Here is a 26,493-nt window from a genome sequence, read left to right on the forward strand (position 1 = left end):
TCCTCCCTTGGCATTCTAATCTCCTTCCAAGGCTTCCAAGTACCACCTCTATGCTGATGACTCACAAATCTACTTCTCTACACCTGAAATTTCTATGGTAATTCAGACACAAATCTCAGCCTGCTACCTGGATGTCTTGCCGCCATCTAAAATTACACATGGCCAAAACTGAACTCCTTATCTTTCCTCCTAAACTTACTTCTCTACTACCTCTGTTTTCTGTTTCAGTAGATAACACTCTCATCCTCCCCGTCTCATCAGCTCGCAACTTTGAGGCCATCATTGAGTCATCTATTTCCTTCTCTTCACATATCCAACAGTCCGCCAAATATGTCATTTTTTTCTATACATTACTAAAATCTGGATTTTCCTTTCTGAACATGCTGCCAAGACCCTCATCCTCGCTCTCATCTCCTCTCACATAAATTGCTTCTCGCAGGTCTTCTGCTAAGCCATCTCTCTCCCCTTCAATGTGTTCAGAATTCTGCTGCATACTTCGTGTTCTGCCAAGGTCATTATGTTCACGTTACCTCCATCCTCAAGTTGATTCACTGGCTCCCTATTCACTTCCACATTCAGTTCAAACTCCTCTTAATGACCTACAAGTATATTCACTCTGCGACTCCTCAATATGTCTCCTCTCTTATTTCTTCCTATACTCCACCCTGGGAACTCCGTCGGGTAAATCTCTCATCTGTCCCCTTCTCTTCTACAGCCAACTCCCCAACTCTGGGCTAGATAGACGATCGGAGACTTTAGAACAATGATTGTCACTAAAGCGGTTTGACTGGTTTAGCAACCGACTGTATTTGCTGACCCGGTGCACAAAATGGCTCACCGTGTGTTTTTATCTGTGATCGCTCATTCTCTGAACCGACCATGCAAATATCATTAATATTAGAATGACATACAAACTAGCCAACTAATAGATGTTCTAACATCGCTTCGCCATGCACAAAAATAGGGATCATTTCAACAGACTTGAAAAAACCAGCAGGTCTAACGACAGGTCTGCCTAGTTTTTTTATTTTTTTTTAATGGCACAGATGCCTTTTCTGTTATATGCACAATATCTGGCCCATTAAAAAAACAGAACCCTGAGCCAAGCCAACCCCCCAGTTGATGAGCTGCCACACCCCCCGCCCTGATGACAACCGCAGGTCCCTAATACCACGCACCTCCAGACGACAAAGGCTGCCCCTGCAACAGCGACATACCCAGAGAGATAGGAGGAATGCCAACTCCCTCCTACCTCAGCAACCTGGTTGTGCATCCAGACAATCTCAACCCCTCCGCCCAATACTCCACTCCCCCGTCCAAGACCCAAAAGACAGCCCTGGTGGGCTCGGAGAGGTCAGCCCCTCCCCCATACCCTGCACATGTGTGAAAGTTGCTTTTTGAGCAACGGGTGGTATGGGATTACGGCCCACCTCCATAAAACTAATTTGCATGGAAAGTCTGTTGTACAGTCGCCATTTTAAAAAATCGCTCAATGAAACTGGCCAACATCAAACCACTCAAGTAGAGCGACACTTTTTAGTGTATCTAGCCCTCTGTCCCTTCTGCCTTGCTATGCCATATTCCTGGAACAAACTGCCCAACTCAGTATGTCAAGCTCTATCTCTGGTGGTATTCAAGTCCAGGGTGAAGGCCTACTTTTTCAAAACTGTTCCTCTCCTAATTTTATACCTACTACCCCTGCTTCTGTTGTGTATGCCCTCTGCGTCTGCTGTTTTTATTTATTTATCTGCTGTTCATGTCTGTCCTGTTGCCCTTTGTGGTTCTTGCCTGTGTGGGTTGTCCTTCCCTAGTGTTTCTTCAGTGCAGTGGCTTGCCCCTTCTCAAGGCCCTTCGTAAAGGCTTTGAAGGGGAGCTCCGGTAGATGACGGGGGGGGGGGGGAGAGTGGTGCTACCACTTGACGCTGCCCCTTGCTCTCTCCTGCCTTCTCCCTCTTCTCTCCTCTCCTGTTCACTTTCTTCTCTTTTTCTTTCCTCTCCTGCTCGCCTGCCCAAGATTATCTGAGCACCTTTGGCCCCTCCCCTTTTAAGGGGGAGCTGTGGTGGATGACGTCGGGATGGGCAGAGCTACTTCTTGCCGCTGCCCCTTGCTCTCTCCTGCCTTCTCCTACTCCCTCTTCTCTCCTCTCCTGTTCGCCTTCTCCTCTTTCTCTCTCCTCTCCTGCTCAGGACTGAGCGCCGTTGGCCCCTCCCCTTTTAAGGGGGAGCTCCGGTGAATGACGGGTGGGCGGAGCTACCTCGTGTCACTGCCCCTTGCTCTCTCCTGCCTTCTTCTCCCCTCTCCTGTTCACCTTCTCCTCTTTTTCTTTCCTTTCCTGCCTCCTGCTCACCTGCCCTTAAACTTCCTCTGTTCTGATTAGTTGTATGCCTTCGTAATGTGTTTTATGAAGACACTATTGTTGAAAGGTAGAATAATCAAGAGAAAACATATGGACCAGCGCTTAAAAGTGTTACAATATTGTTGATTTATATATTTTTTTAATGGAGGATCGACTAATATGGAATTATTTATTTTATTTAGGCCTGACACAGAGCAGCAGCCCGACTGCTCAAAACACAATTGTGTTAGTGCTGCTGTGAGCTTTATTTGGCATCTTTGTGCTTCAAGGTGCTGTTTGTAAGCCTTATTTGTCATTATTTTAAAACTATGTAAAAGTTTATTGAGTTTCATAAAATTTCTTCTTTGAAACTCTTTGTCATAATCACATTGAGAACTTTATGTTGAATGAATAACCCGATACTGTTCAACTGGACCAATGATTTATTTCCCTGCTTTGCCTGTATTGGTAAGAAGTATGCTGTATGATGTGTTTCTTTTGATTGCTATTTTAGAAAGGCATCTATGTGCCATTATAAAACAGGCTCCAAACATGGAGCACAAATGCCCACATACAAATTTACTACTGCTTTAAAATAAGTATGTATATTTTATAAAATATAGATGTACAATGCAACTCTACCTCATCTCAACTACACACCTAGGAATATGATCATGTAAAAGAAGGCACATTCTTTCCAGTCACAAAGGCCAATTCTTTATAAACAATGCTTTAAGTTTTATGTGCCTAAGTGGCAAAGCCATTTAAAAACAAAACTGTAGGCGCCTAGAGGCCCCAATGCCTAGATGGGATGCCTTAGAATGCCTAAGGTTGAAGTAGGCATGGCTAACGCCAGAAACAATCTTAGGCGCCTCCGTAGATATGATTCACATCAAACATAGGTGCTGCAAATGTAGGCCTTGAAAATCTTAGCCTACAATTCCAGTGCATATGTTTGAGACAGCCGTGACTGTACAAACAGCGCCACTGCGTGATGGACATGCATCGGCGGCTGTTTTAAGCGGCTACTGACACTGGCACCATTTGTAGAATTCAGCCCATGTGAAAAAAATTTACCATAAAGGGTAAATTTATAAAGAATTTTTTGCATGTCTAGCCTGTTTGATGGACAGGAACGATATTAAAAAAAACTGCGCACAATACTTTTAAATATACCATGCCTAGGCACTGCTGGAAGCGTAATTTGGGCACAGTATGATTTATAAATACACATGCATATCTATACAATATGCAACTTTCTTTACATACTTCTCCAGTGCCAATGTAACCATGAGGGAGTATGTGTGTGTTCTGAGTGATTATTCTAAGAGTCTATTTTATAAAAGCATTTACGTACATATGTTACCATTATAAAAAAGGTGTATTTTCTACATTTTAAATAACCCATGTGCCTTTGTATAAAGTTTGTGTTTTTTATATGGGCATTCCAGGCTTAATTTTTAAAAAAAATTTAATCTCAATCCCCCTACATTTTGCTCCCTTAAAATGTACCACTTTAGATCTGAAGGACAGTTTGGATGATGAGCAACAGCAGAATCAAATAAATCATACTGAGAGATAATGAGAGCTAGTACTTACAATGTATCTCTTGTGTTATAGAGGAATGTAATTTATACCCTAGCAACAATATTGAGATCCTAGCTAACACTGTCAACAACAGATACTCTTCCACAACACATCAAATGACGCTACAGCTGAGAACAAATTCACACACAGCTTCGGAAGATTCCATCAGTGGATTACCTTTGAGTTTCAGGTTACTATTTTAAGGGGTAAAATTTAAGCCATGGTGGGTGGGAAAAGGACCATGTCAATTTTTCCTAAGGATTAAATGAAAGCGAGTGATATTTTTGCACAGGTGCATCATATTTTTCTACAGTATATTGATAGTATTTATGCAAAGTTAATTTCTTCAGTAGCAATATATGTAGTTTTAAATTAAACTTATATGTAAATTAGTGATAATATGAAGAGAGTAAAAAAAAATTTTCAAACGCAGAACTACAACTCAATGAAGCATTTTTGTTTCTCACTAATAGTGCTTAAAACTTGTATGGACTCCTTCTACTTATAAAAGACAACAAAACCCAGCGTTCAATGTGAAAAATTAACAAGAAATCATCTCAAAGCTTTCTAGACTGTCCCAGACCTGGCAATAATTTTTTAATGTTATGGGCCATTATTTCTTTCTGTACTTTGCAATGCTTTTGTTAGAACATTGTAAATGAATACTTACAGGCCTCATTACCATCCATTTTAATACATTTCAATACAATTTGCATCCATCTATAGTGTACACATTAACATCTGTACTCAAGCTCTCTGAGCTTTTAGGAGCAAATTCTGTAAAGGACATCTAGAAGTTAGGTGTCGTTTAGATGTCCAGTAGCAGAACGCTCAGAGCGATTCTATCAAGCATAGATGCACAGCGGCATTCAGCAAATGTAAGCATGTCTGTATAGTTAGGCTTGCTTTATAGAATCGCCTTTTAGGCATCACACAGACTATCGTGTTTTAGCATTATGACATCATTAGAACAGCAATTTTATGTTGTTTTTTTACATTAAAATTGCATGCAGTAAAATGACGTGCAGAAGGCAGTCGCCCAATTTTACAGAAGCACCACTATTATAATTGTATTTATATTCGGCTACTTTATCATATTTCCCTTCTGTCCTTGTGGACTCAAAGGGATTAAGTGACTTGCCCAGGGTCACAAGGAGAAGTGAGGGGTTTGAACCCACAACCTCAGGGTACTGAGGCTGTAGCTCTAACCACTGTACCACACACATTCAGATATTAAACCACATGTTAATACTAAAGGCAAATTTATATCCTCTGATTCATCAGCAATCATTTCTCTAGAATAAATATCAAAAATGTACCTTCAACACTTGTTCAGTTCCTCATTTAATTTTTTATTTCTTATATACCGCTATACCATGAAGTTCGAAGCGGTTTACAATAAAGATACATTTGACAGTACATGGGATAGAAACGGTTTACAATAAAGATACATTTAGTCAGTACATGGCCTCTGTGTTCCTCAAATCAAAGCACATGAAAAAAAATATATATATATCATATTAACCCTTCTATTTTTTGAGGTAAAGAGGATTTCTCTCTGATAACAATGGAGAATGAAGTTTAATACATTACTCAAGCAAAGCACATGATAAAATATATTGCATTTTAAACCTCATTCCCAAAGTTTAAGAAAATAAGAAGAGAAACCCTACTCACAATGACTGTGGCTCATAGCAAGTAGCTATGTTTTGATGCACAATCTTGACATCATTGTGACATCATCAAGATGCACCTAGATGGCAGATTTTCATTAAAAAGAATTTGTGCTGGGATACCTGACCATACTAGGGATTTGAACCCATGACCTGTGAAAGATGGAAGCAGTGCCTTTAACCACTGAGCCACATGCGCTTCCTTTTAGGCAGGGGTTCCTGCCATGTGAGATGATACCTTAGGACAGGGGTGCCCAACACGTCGATCGCGATCAACCAGTAGCTTAGGAAGGCAACGCGAGTCGATCGCGGAGCCCATCACGGGCTCCGTGATAGACTCGTGTTGCCGTCCTGATCTACCGGGTCGATCAGCCTTCCTCTCCAGTGTTCTCTCTAGGGCCTTTTAGCTGGGCGGTCCGCCCAGCTGTCATCTGCTGCCGCCGCCGCTGCTGAACATTAAAAAAAAACAACAAAAAAAACAGGTTTGGAGATTTCAGCCCGTAGCGAACTTATGCTCCGTGGCTCTAACGTGTGCGTGCCGGTTTCCCTTCTCTTCCCTCCGAAACCGGAAGTTATGTCCGGGGGGGGGGTGGGGAAGAAGGGAAGCCGGCAAGCACATGTTGAGAGTCCTGAAGCAAGCGTTCGCTATGGGCTAAGGCGGGAGACAAGTTAGTGAAGCATTTGCTCTTCTTGCTGCCGGGTCCTGCCTACTTTCTGTTTCCGCGAAGGCAGGAGCCGGCAGCATTTCACCCAGTAGGTCGATCGCGATCTTGGCCTGATCAGGCTTCCTCTCCCTGACGGCAGAATTGACGTCGGGGAGAGGAATGCTAGTCGGCCAAAGCAGGGAGTATTCTTGCTTGAATTGGGAGCCAGTGTGAGTCGAGGTATGCCTCGGTGATGTGGTCGTGTTTTCTTAGTGAATAGATTAGTCTCAGGACTGTGTTTTGTACTGTTTGTAGTTGTTTTATCATTGTTGCGGGGCAGGGGAGATAGAGGATGTTGCAGTAGTCGAGGAGACCAAGGACTAGGGACTGGACCATGAGCTGGAGTTATTTTCTGTCGAAGAATTTTCGAACTTGCCTTAGGTTTCTCATGACCATGAATGATTTCTGCATTGTTTTGTTGATTTGTGGTTGCATCTGTCTATCGTCATTCCCAGAAGTTTCAGAGTGGGTTGAATGGGGTATGTGATTGAGTTTATTACTAGGTTTGTTATGATTGGGGTTTTATTTTATTTTTTTCGAGAAGTATGAATTTTGTTTTCTCTGGGTTCAGTTTTAGTTTGTGGTCTTTCATCCATGTTGCCACTGTTTCTAGAGTTCTGTGTAGTGTGTCTGTCATGGTGGGCGTTGGCTGACCAAAAGGAAGGAGAATGGTGATGTTGTCTGCATAGTTACAGGAGGTTAAGCCTATTTTGTCTAGGCAGGTGCCAAGGAATGAAATGTAGAGACTGAAGAGTGCTGGGGATAAAGGCGAGCCTTGGGGTACGCCACAGGGGTTGGACCATGGTTCTGATTTTTCTTGTTTGTCTTTACTCTGTAGTTACTGGATTATAGGAATCCTTGAAACCATGTGTGTACTTTGTCTGCGATTCCTATTGTATTTAGTATTTGTAGCAGAATGTCATTGTCTATCAGGTCAAATGCTGTGGTGAGATCTAGTTGTATAATCAGCATTTTTTTGCCTGTGCTGAGATGCTGTCTAGCTGTGTCCAAAAGGGAGCCTAGTAGTGTCTCAGTGCTGAAGTTGTTTCTGAATCCAGACTGTGGAGCAAATTGTGGTTTTCTAGGTAGTTGGTGAGGAGTTTAGCTACGAGGCCTTCCATTAGCTTGACATATAGTGGAATTGAGGCTATGGGTCTGTAGTTGGATGGTTGATCTGTTGCTCCTTTTGGGTCTTTCAAGATCGGGGTGACAAATGATTTCAGAGAGGTCTTGTGGGAAAAGGCCATCTATGAGCATGGTTTGTATTCATTGCATGAGGAGAGTGCGGGAATTTTAGGCTGGAGGTTTTTAATAGGTATGGAGGGCATTGGTTGAGGTCGCAAGCTACGTGGCTGTATTTTTTTTATAGAGTTTGTTAAGGTCGGACCATTGTATTGTGGAGAAGTGGGACCAGGTTCTTCTATCTGCTACAGCTGATTCTTTTTCTGTGGAGGGTATTGTGATCTCTTCTAGATGGGTTGGGGTTCCTGCGAAGTTTGTCCTGGCAGTTGTAATTTTGTTTTTAAAGTATTCAGCTAAAAGGGTGGCTGAAGGGGGAGGGTTGTCATTTTTGGCTAGGTAGGATTTGGTGTCTGTGAGTTCTTTTAGTAATTGGAATAGGTTTGTTTTTTTTGTGCCTTGGGCCTCTATGCCTATTTGGTTTGTGCAGTACGTCTTTATTTTTTCTTTTAGTTTTAGTTTGTATTGTTGGTTTAGTTTTTTCCATGCTGCTCTTGTGTGTTCTTGGTTACTCTTTCTCCACTTTCTTTCTAGTTGTCTGCATTGTCTTTTGAGTAGGAGTAGTTCGTTGCTGAACCATTTGTCTGATCATCTGCTGATTCTGTTTTTTGTTTGTATTGGGGCTAGCTTGTCTAGGGTAGTTGTACTTATATTGCATCATTGTGAGATGAAGTCTTTGGGGGTCACATTCTTGGATTGTAGCATCTGTTTTATTCCAGAATTTAGAGGGGTCGATATAATTACATGATTTGTGGTTAAGCTTTTGGTTTGGTTTTGCCTTTGGCCCAATTGATACTGAAGGTGTGTGTAATGGTCTGAACATATGGATCTGGACCATTTTTCATTTGAGATTTGAATCTCTGGTAAAATGGGCTGTTGGGTCATGAAGGCTGCAATGTCTAGTTGGTGACCTTTCTCGTGTGTGGTTTGTGGGTCTAAGATCTTGTAGGTTAAGGCTTCGAGGTAAGATAGTAGGTTTTCTACTTGCTTAGTGGTATGGTCTTCGAGATGGAGGTTTAGATCTCCTAAGATTAGGTTGTAAGTTGCCATTAGTGAGTTTCAATATATAAAATCTTTGAATTCTGGTCGTGCTGTGTTCCAATTCCCTGGTGTTAAGTAGCAGAGCATGCAGGTTAACATAAGAACATAACATAAAACAAATGAACATAAACGGCGCCATCTCCGGATCAGACCTTCGGTCCATCAAGTCCGGCGATCCGCACATGCGGAGGCCCTGCCAGGTGTACACCTGGCGTAATTTTTATTCACCCATATCCTTCTATGCCTCTCATAAGGAGATGTGCATCTAGTTTGCTTTTGAATCCTAGGACGGTCAATTCCGCAATAACCTCCTCTGGGAGAGCATTCCAGGTGTCAACCACTCTCTGTGTGAAGCAGAACTTCCTGATATTTGTCCTCAACTTATCCCCCCTTAGCTTCATTACGTGTCCTCTTGTCCGTTTCAAATTGGACAATGAAATAATTTTTTCTGCTCTATTTTGTCGATTCCTTTCAGTATTTTGAAGGTCTCGATCATATCCCCTCGTAGTCTCCTTTTCTCAAGGGAGAACAATCCCAGTCTCTTAAGTTGATCCTCGTATTCCAGTTTCTCCATACCTTTTACTAGTTTCGTTGCTCATCTCTGCACCCTCTCCAGCAGTTTTATATCCTTCTTTAGGTTGGGAGATCAATGTTAGACACAGTATTCCAAGTTGGATCTGACTATTGCTTTATAAAGCGGTATTATGACCCTCTCCTATCTACTCGTGATTCCCTTATCATGCCCAACATTCTATTTGCTTTCTTTGCCGCCGCCACACATTGTGCTGATGGTTTCAGGGTCCTATCTATCAGTACACCCAAGTCCTTTTCTTGTTCGCTCTTACCCAGAGTTGCACCTGACATTCTATACTCGTGTTCCTTATTCTTACTGCCTAAATGCATTACTTTGCATTTCTCCACATTAAACTTCATCTGCCATTTCTCTAACTGACACAAGTCGCTCTGGAGTTCCTCGCTATCCTTCTGCGATCTGATTGCCCGGCATAGCTTTGTGTCGTCTGCAAACTTGATGATCTCTCTGGATGTTCCTTCTTCTAGGTCATTGATATAAATATTAAATAAGATCAGCTCAAGTACCGAGTCCTGGGGTACACCACTAGTCAATTTCTCCCAGTCGGATAACTTCCCATTTATGCCCACTCTCTGTTTTCTGTTCTCCAGCCATTTGCCTATCCATTTTTGTATATCCCCCTCTTAGTATATACACACACACACACACTAGTGTTTAAACCCATTACATTAACGGGTGCTAGAATAGATGTGTAAACTTTTTAGCACAATGGGGTGCTGAGGCGTTTCTTTCTTTCTCTCTCCCTGCTCCCTTTTCTGTCTGTGTTTCTCTCTGTCTCTCCCTGGCCCCCTGTCTGTCTTTCTTCGAAGGCACGGATAAACGGAGGCACGGAGTTTCAAGTGCGCATGTGTGTTTATTATTGATAAAACCATTTTCCCTACCTTTGTTGTCTGGTGACTTTATTTTTCTGTGCTTTTAACTATGTTTCCAGGGCCTCCTGCATGCTTCTCCTCTGGTCCTCCTTCCCTATCTTTTCCCTTCCTTTTACCTCCCCCTTCTTGTCCAGCAGTATCCCTTATTCCTTCCTTTCATATCCCCCTGCCAGCAGTAACCCTTCCCTGCTCCTCCTGTCCAGCAGTAGCCCTTCTCCCTTCCTTTCACCTCACCCCCTGTCCAGCTAAACCCCTTCCCTGCGCCCCCTGTCCAACGTCACAGAGGGAAGGCAATCTGTAGCACACGGAGAAGTCTCCTGGTTTTTGTAGTGGTCTGCAGTGGTTCTAGGCTCGCAGTGTTGCAGAGAGAAAGGAATCTTCAAGCCGCCGCAGGCTCCTTGTGATGGGGAAACCGTCACACAAAGCTGTGCATGCAGAAACCGCCAAACGAAACAGCCGCACTCTCCTTCTGCACATGCAGAGGGACAGCCTCCACGGATCACGGAGATTGAAGTGCGCATGCGCGCTAAGGGTTTTATTATAGCAAATATATATTTTATTTCATGTGCTTTTGCTTAAGTAATGCATTATTAAACATCTTTTTCAATTATTATTAGAAGAGTCCTCTATACCCTAACTCAGTGATTTCAAACTCGCAGCCCGGGGACCACATGCGGCCCACCAGGTACTATTTTGCGGCCCGCGGTCTGTACTAGTGCTGTCCGCTCTTTGCAGCATCCTACGGCTTCCCCCCTGGCCTCCTGCACTTACCTTCAGATAATTACTGCAGCCTGAAGAAAGATTTGCTGGTGCTGTAGCAATCCTTGCAGGCTGCCATTGTCCTGAGCAGCACGTTCCCTCTGCCGCGATCCTGCCCCTGATGTCAGAGGAGGGGCGGGAACGCAGCAGAGGGAACATGCTGTGGAGGCCGATGGCAGCCTGCAAGGAATGCTACAGCATCAGCGATCCTCTCTGCAGGTTGCGGTAATTAGCTGAAACTAAGACCGGGAGGCCAGGGGGAAAGCTGGAGGACACTGCAAAGAAGGGGAGAACATGAAGGCCTTCGAAGGGGGGGAGGAGAGATTTATAAACTACAAAGAATTTTACCTCATGCAAAATTGTCATCCTCTATAATAAAACCCTTACCCGCACATGCGCAGTTGAAATGGCGTGATCCCTGCCTCCATGATGTGTGCCTCCATGGCCGTGGCATGCGGCTGTGGCCATGGTATGCGGTGCAAGTGGCTGTTTGCGGTGTGTGGTTTCAGCGGCGGTTTGTCTCCTGCAGGTGCTGCGAGCCGTCCGGTGTAAAGGAAGCCAAAAAATGCTGCTACTGCTGCACAGGGAAGTTGAGGGGGAGAGGGAAAGTGGGCTGCTTTGGGGGGAGGGGTGTGCTGGGGGCAAACAGCAATCTTGGTTTGCTCTGGGGAGGGGAACAGAAGGGGGCCACTGAGACACAGGCAGGCATGGCGCAACAGAGAGAGATAGGCAGGCAGGGGGGCCAGGGAGAGATACAGACAGAAAGAAAGACAGACATACAGGGGGCCAGGGAGAGACACAGACTGAATGAATGACAAACAGACAGGGGGCCAGAGAGACAGACAGCAGCAAAAGAGAGAGAGACAAAGAAAAAAAACCCCAGACAGCGGCCAAGGAGAGACAGAGAAAGAATGACAGACAGGGGCCAGAGAGACAAACAGAAAGAAAGACAGCGGCCACGGAGAGACAGAGAAAGAATGACAGACAGACAGACAGGGGGCCAGAGAGACAAAAAGAAAGAAAGACAGCGGCCAAGGAGAACGAAAGAAAGACAGACAGACACATCTATTCTAGCACCTATTAATGTAACGGGCTTAAAGACTAGTTTCTTTAATAAGACATTAAGTATTTTTTCTGCGGCCCTCAAGTACCTACAAATCCAAAATGTGGCCCTGCAAAGGATTTGAGTTTGAGACCACTGTCCTAACTCGTGCCCAATAAATGCCCAAAAGTAGACCTGGCTTTGCAATGCCTATATTTTAGGTGAGAATGTAGACAAGTTAAGACACTAAGCAGCATGCGATTCTGTAAATGGATGTCCATATGAAATCCACGTCTATCCCTAGAGGCACAGCTTTTTCCAATGAGTGTCTATGAAATTGTGGATGCCTATTTTGTGAATCGCGCACAGCCTTTGGAAGTCTAACTTTCAATTATTGCTCATTAAAGTTGTTAATTGGCCTTATTATCCAATTTATTTGGACGTAGAGAATGACAGGTACAAATTTTTCCCCATTCCCACGGGAACTCATTTTCCCGCTCGGAGATTTCTTTTTCTGATCTTGCCCCATTCCTGTAAGCTCTGTCCTCATCTGCACAAGCCTCAAACACTTTAAAATCATAAGCGTTTGAGGCTTGTGTGGTTAAGGCAGAGCTTACAGGAACGGGGCAGGGGCAGCAACAAAACTCGTGGGGATGGGATGGGGAAACTGAATTCCTGGGGGGATGGGGAAAAAAATTTGTCCATGTATCATTCTCTATTTGGACACCTAAGTTGCTGGACATTCACACTGTAGACACCTAACTTTAGGCATCCCTTACAGAATTTGACCCTTAGGTGCACAATAACATACTTACAAACCTAGTGTTAACATGTTAATGCTGGCAGTACCTTTGAGAATCTGTTGCAAATTATGGTGGAAGTGACCAATTAACAAAAACAATGCCTGAATCTACTTAATGCAGAAGTGTAATCTTAAAAATAAATTAAATACAATTTTCTGAACTTTTAATATGATTCAAAAGAATGAAAATATATTTTAAAACTATAGACTCATTACATACCTCAAAATAAGATTTCATTATCTAATGTACCTTTGTCTTGAAAAATAAAAACATTGATTTATAACTGATGTGCCTACAGGATATGCCACCACAAAACTGAATATGAACTTGGAAGGAGTCTTCTGCTAGTGAAAATAAAATTTTAAGATTGTCCATTAGAAGTTGTATGAAAATTGTCTTTTTGCATTTGTTCCATAAAAAAAAAATCTATTAAATGAGTCTTATTTGTAATTATTTTACTATAGTGCAAACCGCATATAAGATGACTGCAACTGAATTGTATAAATACTTGTACTCATTTATCATCATTTTCTAATAATTTTTTATTACTTCTGTTAAAGGACAATATATTAAAGGCAAATATGAGCCAGACTTCTGTTAGTTATTAGACAACATAAAATGTATCTTTGTAATTTCCAACCATTAATATTCTGGAGTGTAGCCCTGTGACTATCTCTAGGTGACTGAAGTCCCAGATTCAAAACATTGAAACATAGAAACATAATGGCAGATAAAGGCCAAATGGCCCATATAGTATCTCCTCCTCTCCCTAACAGATTCTACTTGTCTGGCTCACGCTTTCTTTAATTCAGACACAGTCTGTCTCCACCACCTCTAATAGGAGACTATTCTACACATCTACCACCCTTTCTGTAAAAACGTATTTCCTCAGATTACTTCTGAGCTTATCATCTCTTAACTTCATACTATGCTTTCACTCTGGAGTTTCCTTTCAATTGAAACGCTCGCCCCATGAGTATTTATGCCACATAGGTATTTAAACGTCTCTTATCATATCTCTCCTCTCCTGCTTTTCCTCCAAAGTATACATATTGAGATCTTTAAATCTGTACCCATATGCCTTATGATACAGACCACCGACCAACTCCATCCTGTTTATATCTTTTTGAAGATGCACCACCGACCAACTCCATCCTGTTTATATCTTTTTGAATATGCAGTCTCCAAACTGCAAACAATATTCTAAATGAGGTCTCACTCGTCTTATACAGGGGTACCAATACCTCTTTTTTCCTATTGGCCATAGATCTCCCTATGCACCTTTGCATCCTTCTAGCTTTTGCCGTTGCCTTTTCAATTGGATCGGTCACCCTAAGATCATCACCTATCATACCCAAATCCCGCTCTTCTTTTGTGCACGGAAGTTCTTCATCTCAAACTTGCGGCCTGCCAAGTACTATTTTGAGGCCCTTGGAATTATAAAGAATTATTCTTTATGGAAAACTTGTGCCTTAAGTGTCTGGCCCATGTACCTAAGGCACCGCCCATAGGAGGGGCCTTAGGCGCCTGGGCCAATCAGGCCCTAGGCTCCTGTGGGTTAGGCAGGGGTGGGCCTGCCTCATTTGGATGGAGAAGGGTCTGCAGGCCGGCCGGTGCGAGGATCCGTCTGTCCATCCAACTTGCTAGCTGAGCCTAGAGGGGTTCCGGGAAGGGGGGTTAGGGCGTTTCTTTGGGGGGTGTTCGTTGGGGGGGGGGTGTCTTTCGGCAGGAGGAATTGGGCATCCTTCCTGCTTTGTTCGTTTGGGGGGGTGGGGGGGAGACAAAGCCACGGCCGCTATACTAATTGTGGCAGTGAGATCCCTTGCTGCGATTAAGTATAGTGGCCGCATCTACTTTTCCTGGCCTACATTGTCTCCCGCTCTACTAGCCTTAGGTGAGCTTAGGCGGGCTTGCGGACATCCCTAGGCTCCTGGAGGCAATATAGGTGCCTGCTGGGGAGCATTTTTTTTTTAAATTGTGCATCCCGATTGGCTGATTAGACAGCTGTAGGACGTCTACAGCTGCCTACAATCGGGATGCAGTTTACAGAATCGAGCCCTTAAGATACAAGTTTTCCATAAAGAATCATTCTTTATAATACCGAGAACCTCAACATAGTTGGTCCAAAATAGTTGGTAACAACCACAGCAACCGTACACCTCACTGATTTGGGTTCAATTACAGGATGGCAAGAGGGCCTTCAAAGCCATTTACACCAATACACAAAATGTGTGTGAATGTCCAGCTTTGGCTCATCTAATTGCCTCCTTTTTAAATGTAGCTTGTTTGCTTACTGCTGTGTTTCTTTCTGTTATTGTTCAAAAATGAAAACTAAAACAGCACATGTTTCTTTTATACCTTTTAATGCAGTGTCTCTAGCATGCCCCCCCAACGGGACCCGTTTCGCCCAAAAAAGCTTTTTCAAGGGTTCATAAAGCAGCTCTTTTTCAGTGTCCTTCCTCATTTGGGGCTAGAGTTCTGAGGACTATGTGTGCAGCCAAAAGAAGCGTTGCTAGAGATATTTTCCCTGACGCAGCGGGGAGGTAGTATATCCCGCGAAACGCAGGCCGCCTTGGACATTTAAAAATTACAAGCAACAGCCTTGGTTTTCTACAGCAGGAGATAAGTACTCTAAGCTTTACAAGCAGAAATGAATTACCGTAAAGAAGTTTACAGCATGAATGCACTTTTCAATACAGCACTTTAAATGATCAGTGCACTTCCTTAAGATAAGTACTTTTTTCTGTCGGTTCTGTGTTCCAAAATGAACTGTTAGGTGATTGAATAGTGAATTGAGCATGAAATTAGAAGATTTACATCAAATGAATTTTATGAAAAAAAATTTTTTAATAAAAAGAAAAAGTAATGAATTTAATGAATGAATTAAAGTATTGTAGTATTAACTGAATTTAAAAGGTAGGCAGGATGGGTTCAAGCCATTGATGTAAGCAGGAGGAAGAGAACAATTTGGTTTATCTCTGAGAAAACTCGGGATGGGTATATCTCCATGATCTGAGGCTTGTTCCCTTATTAAGAAAATCCTTTCAGTATCATTTTGGTGGTTTATATATTTAATTTAATTAATAGGTAACCGCCTAAGGTTTTTTTTTTTAGTTTATTGTTGTATAACATTTCTTTACCAAGACATTATTTTTTCTGCAGCCCTCCAAGTATCTACAAATCCAAAATGTGGCTCTGCAAAGGGTTTGAGTTTGAGACTACTGCCCTATACTGTACTGTTCCCTCAGGTTTTTGCAGCCCAAATGCATGACCTTAGCGCTAAACCTTAAGCTGTCAAATTTCAGACCATTGTTCAAGCTTTTCTGCTCATGTTATTTACACCATCAGGGGTATCTACTCAATTGCATATTTTGGTATCATCCACAAACACAGATCTTACCTGACAGCCCTTCAGCAGTAAATGGATTCAACTCAGATGACAGAAATGTTAGTGGAGTGCCTCAGGGATTGGTACAGAGGCCAATTCTACTTAACATATTTGTGAGCTATATTGCTGAAGGGTTAGAAGAAAAAAAAGTTTGCCTTTTGGCAGATGACACCAAGATTTGCAACAGAGCTAGAGGGAGTTGACAGCATGAGAACTACAAATATTAGAATGCTTAAATGTTCGGCTATAGCTGAACTCGCCCTCACCTGGAGTACTGCGTACAGCACTGGTCGCCGTACATGAAGAAGGACACGGTACTACTCGAAAGGGTCCAGAGAAGAGCGACTAAGATGGTTAAGTGGTTGGAGGAACTGCTGTACAGCAAAAGATTAGAGAAACTGGTCCTCTTCTCCCTCGAACAGAGGAGATTGAGAGGGGACATGATCGAAACATTCAAGGTACTGAATGACTTAGTAGATAAGGACAGGTTGTTCACCCTCTCCAAGGTAGGGAGAACGAGAGGGCACTCTCTAAAGTTGAAAGGGGATAGATTCCGTACGAACGTAAGGAAGTTCTTCTTCACCCAGAGAGTGGTAGAAAACTGGAACGCTCTTCCGGAGACTGAAATAGGGGAAAACACCTTCCAGGGATTCAAGACAAAGTTAGACAAGTTCCTGATAAACAAGAGCGTATGCTGGTAGGGCTAGTCTCAGTTAGGGCGCTGGTCTTTGACCAGAGGGCCGCCACGTGAGCTGACTGCTGGGCATAATGGACCACTGGTCTGATCCAGCAGCGGCAATTCTTATGTTCTTAACTGCTTCAACTGATAACCAATCTGTTGAACAAATCGGGAAGGATTCCAGAAGACTGGAAGATGGCAAATGTTACGCCGATCTTCAATAAAGGTTTGAGGGGTGATCCGGGAAACTACAGACCAGCAAGTCTGACCTCGGTACCGGGAAAGATGGTAGAGGCGCTGAGCCTTCAAGTTCAGTTCTTTTATGGTGTCTGTAATAAAACGATGGACAGAGGCCCAATGAACAGAAGGGTCATCACTCACATCAGGACCATCGGAGACCAGTTTGCTAACCATACCGCAGACGCAGGGTAGACGCAGTATCCAGGGTAGACGCAGTATCCATGTGTGCCAGTTCAGGCCATTCAGATCCAAGACCATAAGGGTACTGGGGGCCAGAACAGGACCCCCTACAAGGGAAGGCCCTGACAGAGAAGCTGGTGCAGCGTCCTTCGGCTGCACTGCGTAGGTCGGGTCCACGAGATATGCTTTCCATATGAGCTGAACAAATTCTAGGGAAAAGCCACAGATCAGGACTATCTGCTCCTTGTGAGATGCAGACAAGGTCTGTGAGAGGTCCCCAGATTCTGTATGCCTGTGTTTTGCGTTAATGCCAGAAATAGGCACTGGGCAAGATTTTCTGCCCATTTCCCGGACCCAACTGGGCTTCCCAGCCCTGGCAGACCCTAAAGAGGTAAGGCTTGAAGTTTCTGCCTAGAGAATAGTAGTGACAGAATTCATCACTGTTTCCATCCCCGCGGATAACCGTGGGAAATCATCCTGTCATTTTTTATGGAGAAAGGCAAGAATCAGTATAAATGGGCACAACCACTGACCCTTAAACCTTGCATTATAGAATGATGGTGTAGAACAGGGATCTCAAAGTCCCTCCCTTGAGGGCCGCAATCCAGTCAGGTTTTCAGGATTTCCACAATGAATATGCATTGAAAGCAGTGCATGCACATAGATCTCATGCATATTCATTGGGAAAATCCTGAAAACCCAACTGGATTGTGGCCCTCAAGGAGGGACTTTGACACCCCTGGTGTAGGAGGACTGATGTTGAGCTAGACACTAGAGAATGACACGGGATAGTTTCCTGTGGTTATACGCGGGGACGGGAACAGTGATGAATTTTATCACAGTGTCATTCTCTACTCCTGCCTTCTCCTCTTGTGCTCTTTTACCAGTAATCTGGCTCAATCTAAATCTACATTGGTGAAGTCCATCTCTAACGATTTCCAATAAAATCGAGGAGTTGTGAAGCAGAAATCTGAATTTAAAATTAGATCGCTAAAAATCCAAGATGGCTTCCACAAGAAAATTCACACCTAAAATGTCTCGTGGAGATTTCATAAAAGTTCAAAACATGGGGATTTTTTTTTTTTTTTGGGGGGGGGGGGGCGGGGGAGGTAGGAAACCGGACCCCTATCCTGAGAAATCACCGAAAACTCTGTTTTCAACCCCCCACCCCAATTCCCCCATATGGGCTGTACTTACAGTCACCATAGTGCCTGTCAACTCTGTCTGCGCAGCTTAAGTGAAGGAAAATTATTTTCTGCCTCAGATTTTCACCAAACAGCTCAATCTTCAGGATCTTTGGGCTGCCAGTTGGACGGACCCCATAGAACCTCTTCACGCGACTGGGGGCAGGAAAATATAGCCTATACCCCGATACTCCAAGGGATATTACACAGGGCGCATTCAGCCTGCGCTTAAACCTCTGACAATGTCAGAAGGTAAACACGCTCCCAGGGAGATAGACCCTGAGCTCTGAAGGCACAGCAGGTTGGCTCCACAAGTCCATCCCGAAGCTTGCCCTGTGGAACAGCAGACCAGCTCCATGGAACTGCATTCTTTCCCAGGCAAAGAACCCTCCAAAGGGTCTCCAGACACCAGGGCCACCAAGAAATGAACTTTAAAGCAAAAAAAAAAAAAAAAAAGAAAGGAAGCAGAGAAGATCAGAAAGACTTCTACATGGTTCATTTGCAGAAATGAAAACTATAGGAGTCTCTGTGTTCCTCAGCCAAGTGGAAAGAGCAGAAGAGAAAAGTGTGTTGGATTTCTGCAACACCTGGTTCTCAAGTTGAGATGAAACACCTGTTGTAATGTCTTCAAGTGGATGTAAAAAAAAGCATCTTAAACACTATTGGTCATCTTCACTGTTTCTGTGCCAGTTCTTATTCTATGGAGGTGTTTCTTTTGTTGTCTTTTAGCAATACATGGTGAGAGTTGGTTTCATTGATCAGTTAAAGTGGTACAAGAATCAAAAAAGGGCACAGCGGATTGGCCATTTGGATTAATATACCATCGTGTTTCTATCCTAGTGGTTGTTGAACAGCACAATATTTTCTTACACATGCACAAAAAAAAAAAGGATCATAAGTTTTATTTCCAACTTTCCACAGTGAAAAATAAACAGTAAAACATTTGGCAGCAGAAATATATAATCCAAAATGCAGATAACAGAAACTTGAAAGCAAAAAGGCATATTTTTCTTTTCCAGAAATGCTCCCAAAGCTAGTATACTGTATTTTAAAATATATTCAAATTCTAGAGGGCAGTAAGAGAGGAAAATATCACACTACAAAACAGCAGAAGTATGTAATGACTAGCTACAAATATGCAAGCAAATAAAAGAGGAACGAATACAAATAAGGTAGCAGATTTCCTATTTTGGTGCAGGAATGCCGAATTCAGGGGTTAACAATCGAGCCTAGCAATGTCCAACTAAAGAATCGACAGAGAACAAGTCAAATTTTAAGGAGCTCCAGAGCCCGATGCACATCCTCAGGGACGAACAGGGTAGTTTACCTGGTCGGGCTCAAACGAACGGAAATGCTTCTATTCGTTAGAAAACTCTGTCTCAAGGCCAGCAACATCGAAGACGCCATCTTGTGCCAGATACGCTGAGACGGAAGCCGTATTAGGACACTTCAAGCACGTTGCTGGGAAAAACAAAGCGCGCCAGGTGAAAGGGCTGTTTGTGGGTGGCAAATCAAATGCGCGCTTGTGAGACCTGGAAGATAAGTGGTATTGGCCCTGTCAGTGACGACATTCTAAAACATTGGATACGCTCGAGCCTTTATTGAAGACCATCGCTGGAAACGTTTGCATTCAAATTTTAGGTATTCACAGAAGAGTAAAGTGTGCATGTAAAGTGCTCAGTGTTTTAAAACGTTATAGCCAGCCTTAGGAAGAACCATTTTTGTGAGTGAACAGTAAGACAATAGTTCTTTTATGTTATGTCAGGAAGAAAAAGTATTAGGTCAAATTTTAAACAAAGGTTAAAAGCGTTGAGGTACAGGTAAAATGAAAATCCCAACTAAAAATCCACCCCAATTTTTTTATAGGCTGTTTTCAAAACTTAATTCCTGGTTCTCCCTGCCATGATTTTCTTTTGATTTTAATTATTTGTAGTAAACAAAATTCATGAGATCTTTTCTTTGACTCTTCTAAAATGTCTTGACTATGTAACCTCACAAAGTAAGGGCTGTTCCATGTGAATATGTAGGACTACCTATGTCTGGTACTGCAATAAAAATGGTTAAGAGTTGTAATATGTAGCCCTGGTCCAGCAAGCACACAGTTCGTGTGCACCGGACAGCTCTGTCCCCCTGCCACCAGGGTTCACAACCCCCTCTTTATCAAGCTGTGCTTGATAAAAGGGGCACAAAATAAAGTAATGTGTTCTGGGGACCAGTTTTTTGTACATAGTAACATAGTAGATGACGGCAGATAAAGACCCGAATGGTCCATCCAGTCTGCCCAACCTGATTCAATTTAAATTTTTTTTTTTTTTCTTCTTAGTTATTTCTGGGCGAGAATCCAAAGCTTTACCCGGTACTGTGCTTGGGTTCCAACTGCCGAAATCTCTGTTAAGACTTACTCCAGCCCATCTACACCCTCCCAGCCATTGAAGCCCTCCCCTGCCCATCCTCCTCCAAACGGCCATACATAGACGCAGACCGTACAAGTCTGCCCAGTAACTGGCCTAGTTCAATCTTTAATATTATTTTCTGATGCTAAATCTTCTGTGTTCATCCCACGCTTCTTTGAACTCAGTCACAGTTTTACTCTCCACCACCTCTCTCGGGAGCACATTCCAGGCATCCACCACCCTCTCCATAAAGTAGAATTTCCTAACATTGCCCCTGAATCTACCACCCCTCAACCTCAAATTATGTCCTCTGGTTTTACCATTTTCCTTTCTCTGGAAAAGATTTTGTTCTACGTTAATACCCTTTAAGTATTTGAACGTCTGAATCATATCTCCCCTGTCTCTCCTTTCCTCTAGGGTATACATATTCAGGGCTTCCAGTCTCTCCTCATACGTCTTCTGGCGCAAGCCTCCTATCATTTTCGTCGCCCTCCTCTGGACCGCCTCAAGTCTTCTTACGTCTTTCGCCAGATACGGTCTCCAAAACTGAACACAATACTCCAAGTGGGGCCTCACCAATGACCTGTACAGGGGCATCAACTCCTTCTTCCTTCTACTGACTACGCCTCTCTTTATACAGCCCAGAATCCTTCTGGCAGCAGCCACTGCCTTGTCACACTGTTTTTTCGCCTTTAGATCTTCGGACACCATCACCCCAAGGTCCCTCTCCCCATCCGTGCATATCAGCTTCTCTCCTCCCAGCATATACGGTTCCTTCCTATTATTAATCCCCAAATGCATTACTCTGCATTTCTTTGCATTGAATTTTAGTTGCCAGGCATTAGACCATTCCTCTAACTTTTGCAGATCCTTTTTCATATTTTCCACTCCCTCTTCGGTGTCTACTCTGTTACAAATCTTGGTATCATCTGCAAAAAGGCACACTTTTCCTTCTAACCCTTCAGCAATGTCACTTACATACATATTGAACAGGATTGGCCCCAGCACCGAACCCTGAGGGACTCCACTAGTCACCTTTCCTTCCTTCGAGCGACTTCCATTAACCATTAACTGTCCGACAGCCAGTTTCTGACCCAGTTCACCACTTTGGGTCCTAACTTCAGCCCTTCAAGTTTGTTCAACAGCCTCCTATGAGGAACTGTATCAAAGGCTTTGCTGAAATCCAAGTAAATTACATCTAGCATATGTCCTCGATCCAGCTCTCTGGTCACCCAATCAAAAAATTCAATCAGGTTCGTTTGGCACGATTTACCTTTTGTAAAGCCATGTTGCCTCGGATCCTGTAACCCATTAGATTCAAGGAAATACACTATCCTTTCTTTCAGCAACACTTCCATTATTTTTCCAACAACTGAAGTGAGGCTCACCGGCCTGTAGTTTCCTGCTTCATCTCTGTGACCACTTTTATGAATAGGGACCACATCCGCTCTCCTCCAATCTCCAGGAATCACTCCCGTCTCCAGAGATTTGTTGAACAAGTCTTTAATAGGACTCGCCAGAACCTCTCTGAGCTCCCTTAGTATCCTGGGATGGATCCCGTCTAGTCCCATCGCTTTGTCCTCCTTCAGTTTTTCAAGTTGCTCATAAACACCCTCCTCCGTGAACGGCGCAGAATCTACTCAATTTTCTCGTGTAACTTTGCCAGACAATCTCGGTCCTTCTCCAGGATTTTCTTCTGTGAACACAGAACAGAAGTATTTGTTTAGCACATTTGCTTTCTCCTCATCACTCTCCACATATTTGTTCCCAGCATCTTTTAGCCTAGCAATTCCATTTTTTATCTTCCTCCTTTCACTAATATATCTGAAAAAATTTTTATCTCCCTTTTTTACATTTTTAGCCATTTGTTCTTCCGCCTGTGCCTTCGCCAAACGTATCTCTCTCTTGGCTTCTTTCAGTTTCACCCTGTAGTCCTTTCTGCTCTCCTCTTCTTGGTTTTTTTTATATTTCATGAACGCCAACTCTTTCGCCTTTATTTTCTCAGCCACTAGGTTGGAGAACCATATCGGCTTCCTTTTTCTCTTGTTTTTATTGATTTTCTTCACATAAAGGTCCGTAGCCATTTTTATCGCTCCTTTCAGCTTAGACCACTATCTTTCCACTTCTCTTATGTCCTCCCATCCTAACAGCTCTTTCTTCAGGTACTTTCCCATTGCATTAAAGTCCGTACGTTTGAAATCTAGGACTTTAAGTATCGTGCGGCCGCTCTCCACTTTAGCCGTTATATCAAACCAAACCGTTTGATGATCGCTACTACCCAGGTGAGCACCCACTCGAACATTAGAGATACTCTCTCCATTTGTGAGGACCAGATCCAATATCGCTTTTTCCCTTGTGGGTTCCGTCACCATTTGTCTGAGCAGAGCCTCTTGAAAGGCATCCACAATCTCCCTACTTCTTTCCGATTCCGCAGACGGAACATTCCAGTCCGCATCCGGCAGGTTGAAATCTCCCAACAGCAGAACCTCCTCTTTCCTTCCAAACTTTTGGATATCCACAATCAGATCCTTATCAATTTGCTGCGATTGAGTCAGAGGTCTGTAGACAACACCCACGTAGATAGAAGTTCCATCTTCTCTTTTCAGAGCAATCCATATCGCTTCTTCCTCTCCCCAGGTCCCTTGCATTTCGGTTGCTTGGATATTGATCTTTACATAGAGAGCTACTCCTCCACCTTTATGACCATCTCTGTCCTTCCTAAAAAGATTATATCCCGGTATGTTTGCATCCCATCCATGTGATTCACTGAACCATGTCTCTGTGATAGCAACAATATCTAGATCTGCCTCTAATATCAGGGCTTGCAGATCATGAACTTTGTTGCTTAGACTGCGAGCATTTGTGGTCATCGCTTTCCAGCTATTTTTCAGCGATAATCTCCTTTTTCGTATGGATTTTTGTGTCGTTTCACTTTCCGTTGCAATACTAAGAAATGAGTTGCTGATATTGCTTATGTTGCAGCCTTTACTACTATCACATCTTTTCTTTTGCTGGGGGTGGTCTCTATAATTGTCCTTCGTACATACACCACCCCCACCTTCTAGTTTAAATGCCTAGAAAAATATTGTCTAAATTTCTCTGCAAGGTTTCTTTTTCCTGCTGTAGTAATATGTAGCCCATCAGTGCAATATAGCTTCTTGTCCTTCCATGTATTTCCCCATCCTCCTATGTACCTGAAGCCTTCTTGATGACACCAGGCTCTGAGCCATCTATTAAAGTCCTCTGTGTTTTTCACTCTTTGCTCTCCTTTTCCATATGCAGGCAGTATTTCAGAAAAAGCTAAAGTCTTTACAAAAGGTTTCACGCCCTCACCAAGCTCCCGAAAAGCTTTCTGTGCTGCAAGTGTGGAGTTGTTGGCCAGGTCATTTGTTCCCAGATGGATAACAACATCAGTGTTAAAATCCTTAGTTTCTTCCTTAATTATAGTCAGTATTTGCCTGGAACTCCTGGTAGCTGAGGATCCTGGAAGACATTTCACTATTTTGGTCTCCTCGCCCTGTGTTCCAAGGTTAATGCCTCTGATGATGGAATCCCCCAACAGTAATAGTTTTCTGTTTTTGGCTTTTTTATTTGTACTTAGGGTGCTCTTGTTCTCTTGAGTTTCCTTCATTGGTTCAAGTCCCACCTCCCTTCTGTTTTCCTGAGTATCGCAGTGCACTAGTGGAGCGAAGGAATTCTGTAGAGGTAATATTAGTGAAGGTGGATGTTTCTGTGTTATATGTCGCGGTCTTCCTGAGCCTACTGTGACCCATTTATTCCTGGGCTGTTTTATTCTTTGAGGTAGAGGTGGTAAGTTGGTATGATTTTGTGGAGTGATGGAAGCTGCTTTAATTGTATTCAATTCCTTAAGTTTGCAGAGCTCCTCCTTAATACTGGCAAGTTGAAGACAGATGGGGCAAGCCTTAAGCCTCCAAATAGTATGTCTTGGAATTAAAGCACCACAGTGATTGCATAGAATAAAGGTCATCTTGATTGGTTGTGAAGTGACTTGATTTGAGTAGTCCTGATTATATGGGTCTCTATATATGAATAGTGGTCCCTGGGGTTGGTGGAACTATAAGTAAGACTACTAGTAAGGCAGAAATATAGGCTCTATACCACCTAAAACACAGTATTTTAAACAAAACTGCAGGTTCTATCAGTGCTACCCTAAAACACAGGATTTATAACAGATTTTCCCTACTTTAGTCACTCTGAGCCACAGGCACCAGAAATATAGGCTCTATACCACCTAAAACACAGTATTTTAAACAAAAATGCAGGTTCTATCAGTGCTACCCTAAAACACAGGATTTATAACAGGATTTTCCTTACTTTAGTCACCCTGAGCCACAGGCACCAGAAATATAGGCTCTATACCACCTAAAACACAGTATTTTAAACAAAAATGCAGGTTCTATCAGTGCTACCCTAAAACACAGGATTTATAACAGGATTTTCCCTACTTTAGTCACCCTGAGCCACAGGCACCAGAAATATAGGCTCTATACCACCTAAAACACAGTATTTTGAACAAAAATGCAGGAAGAGGAAATAAGATTTAACAGAGGAAAGAGAAGGATTTATTTTTTTGTGCTTTTTAATATTTTTTTTTAGTAAGAAACAGGGAGGAGAAGAGAAATTAAGCAGATATAATGCTGAAAACCAGTGAAAAGAGCAGAATATGAAATGCTGAGTAACTTAGCTTTTAGAAGTTCACAGGGCAGCCTTGTTTCAGCAATGTCCCAAAGAACAATGTTCCAAAGTACTTACTGGCCAGGTAAACTCAGTAGGCCAGAGGATCAGAATCTCTGCAATATTCTTTTGCTAAATTATATACTTAGTTTGTCTTCCCTGGCCTGTAACTCTTGGCGCTGGTATTGTTACCAAATTAAGTGCTGTTTGTCTCGTCTCTGACCTATACTGTGTATGTATCCTGTATCCCGTTATGGGCTAGTCAAAGAAATCAAGTCGCGACTCGGGTGCAGTTGATAACAGGAACTTTTAATTTAACTTGATTGAAGAATCAAACAAACTACTTACAATTCAGTTCAAATGTAGAATAAACTGGTTTCAAGCATTTCAAATCAAAGTCGGTATCACTTTACTATTCCTCTTTCTCTTTCCTCCCCTCTTCCACCCACTCACATGTTGTCTGTCTTCTCCTGGTGATCCCTTGGATGAGAAAACTCTTTTTTTTCCCCTCTTTGTGGCAAATCTTACCAGGTTTCCTCTTTCTTCTCTCTATTTTGTTTGCTCTTCTGCAAACCCTCTTAGACTTTTTTCTCCCCACAAACAATCAGCATTCCAGAAGTTTCCCTCAGTAGAAAGGCTCTGGCAGGAGATCACGATACCAAAAAGCTAAAACACGTGTCAAAAATAAGGCTTGTGGGCCGAATCCGGCCTGCTTGGCCATTTTATGCAGCCTGCGGTGACTGTGCGGCTTACACTACATTAGGGATGTCCCAACTCATGGGCTGCAGACGGCCAGCTTGAGGGCGATGCAGTGTTTAGCTCATTGCCGCCCCCGGGTGTTTACCTTCTGGCCGGTTCCCTCCTCCTCACTGCTGCAGTTGTTTCTCTGCACAAAACTGTGGGCGGCAGCTCTTTGCTCATCCCACGGCTGAACCGGAAGCCTTTCTTCTGATGTCAGAGAGAAGGCTTTCAGCTCAGCCGTGGGGGACACACGCCTCCACCGCCATGGCTTTGTGCACAGAAATGAGTTTGGCAGTGAGGAGGAGGGAGACGGCCAGAAGATAAACATCCACTGGAGGGAGGCAT

General features: G+C 43.1%; 1 protein-coding gene across 1 annotated transcript in view; it reads right to left on the bottom strand.

Moving 5' to 3' along the window:
• Nucleotides 1–19,780, bottom strand: part of NDUFS4 (NADH:ubiquinone oxidoreductase subunit S4) — a 106,645-nt gene extending 86,865 nt beyond the window's left edge. Inside the window, exon 1 of the mRNA XM_033931489.1 lies at nucleotides 19,647–19,780. Within this exon, the coding sequence (XP_033787380.1) occupies nucleotides 19,647–19,726 (80 nt within the window). The 5' untranslated portion in view covers nucleotides 19,727–19,780. The remainder of the gene's footprint in view (nucleotides 1–19,646) is intronic.
• Between the last annotated feature and the right edge of the window lie 6,713 nt (nucleotides 19,781–26,493).

This window comes from Geotrypetes seraphini, chromosome 1 (genome assembly GCF_902459505.1).
Source record: "Geotrypetes seraphini chromosome 1, aGeoSer1.1, whole genome shotgun sequence".
In the NCBI taxonomy this organism is placed as follows: Eukaryota; Metazoa; Chordata; class Amphibia; order Gymnophiona; family Dermophiidae; genus Geotrypetes; species Geotrypetes seraphini.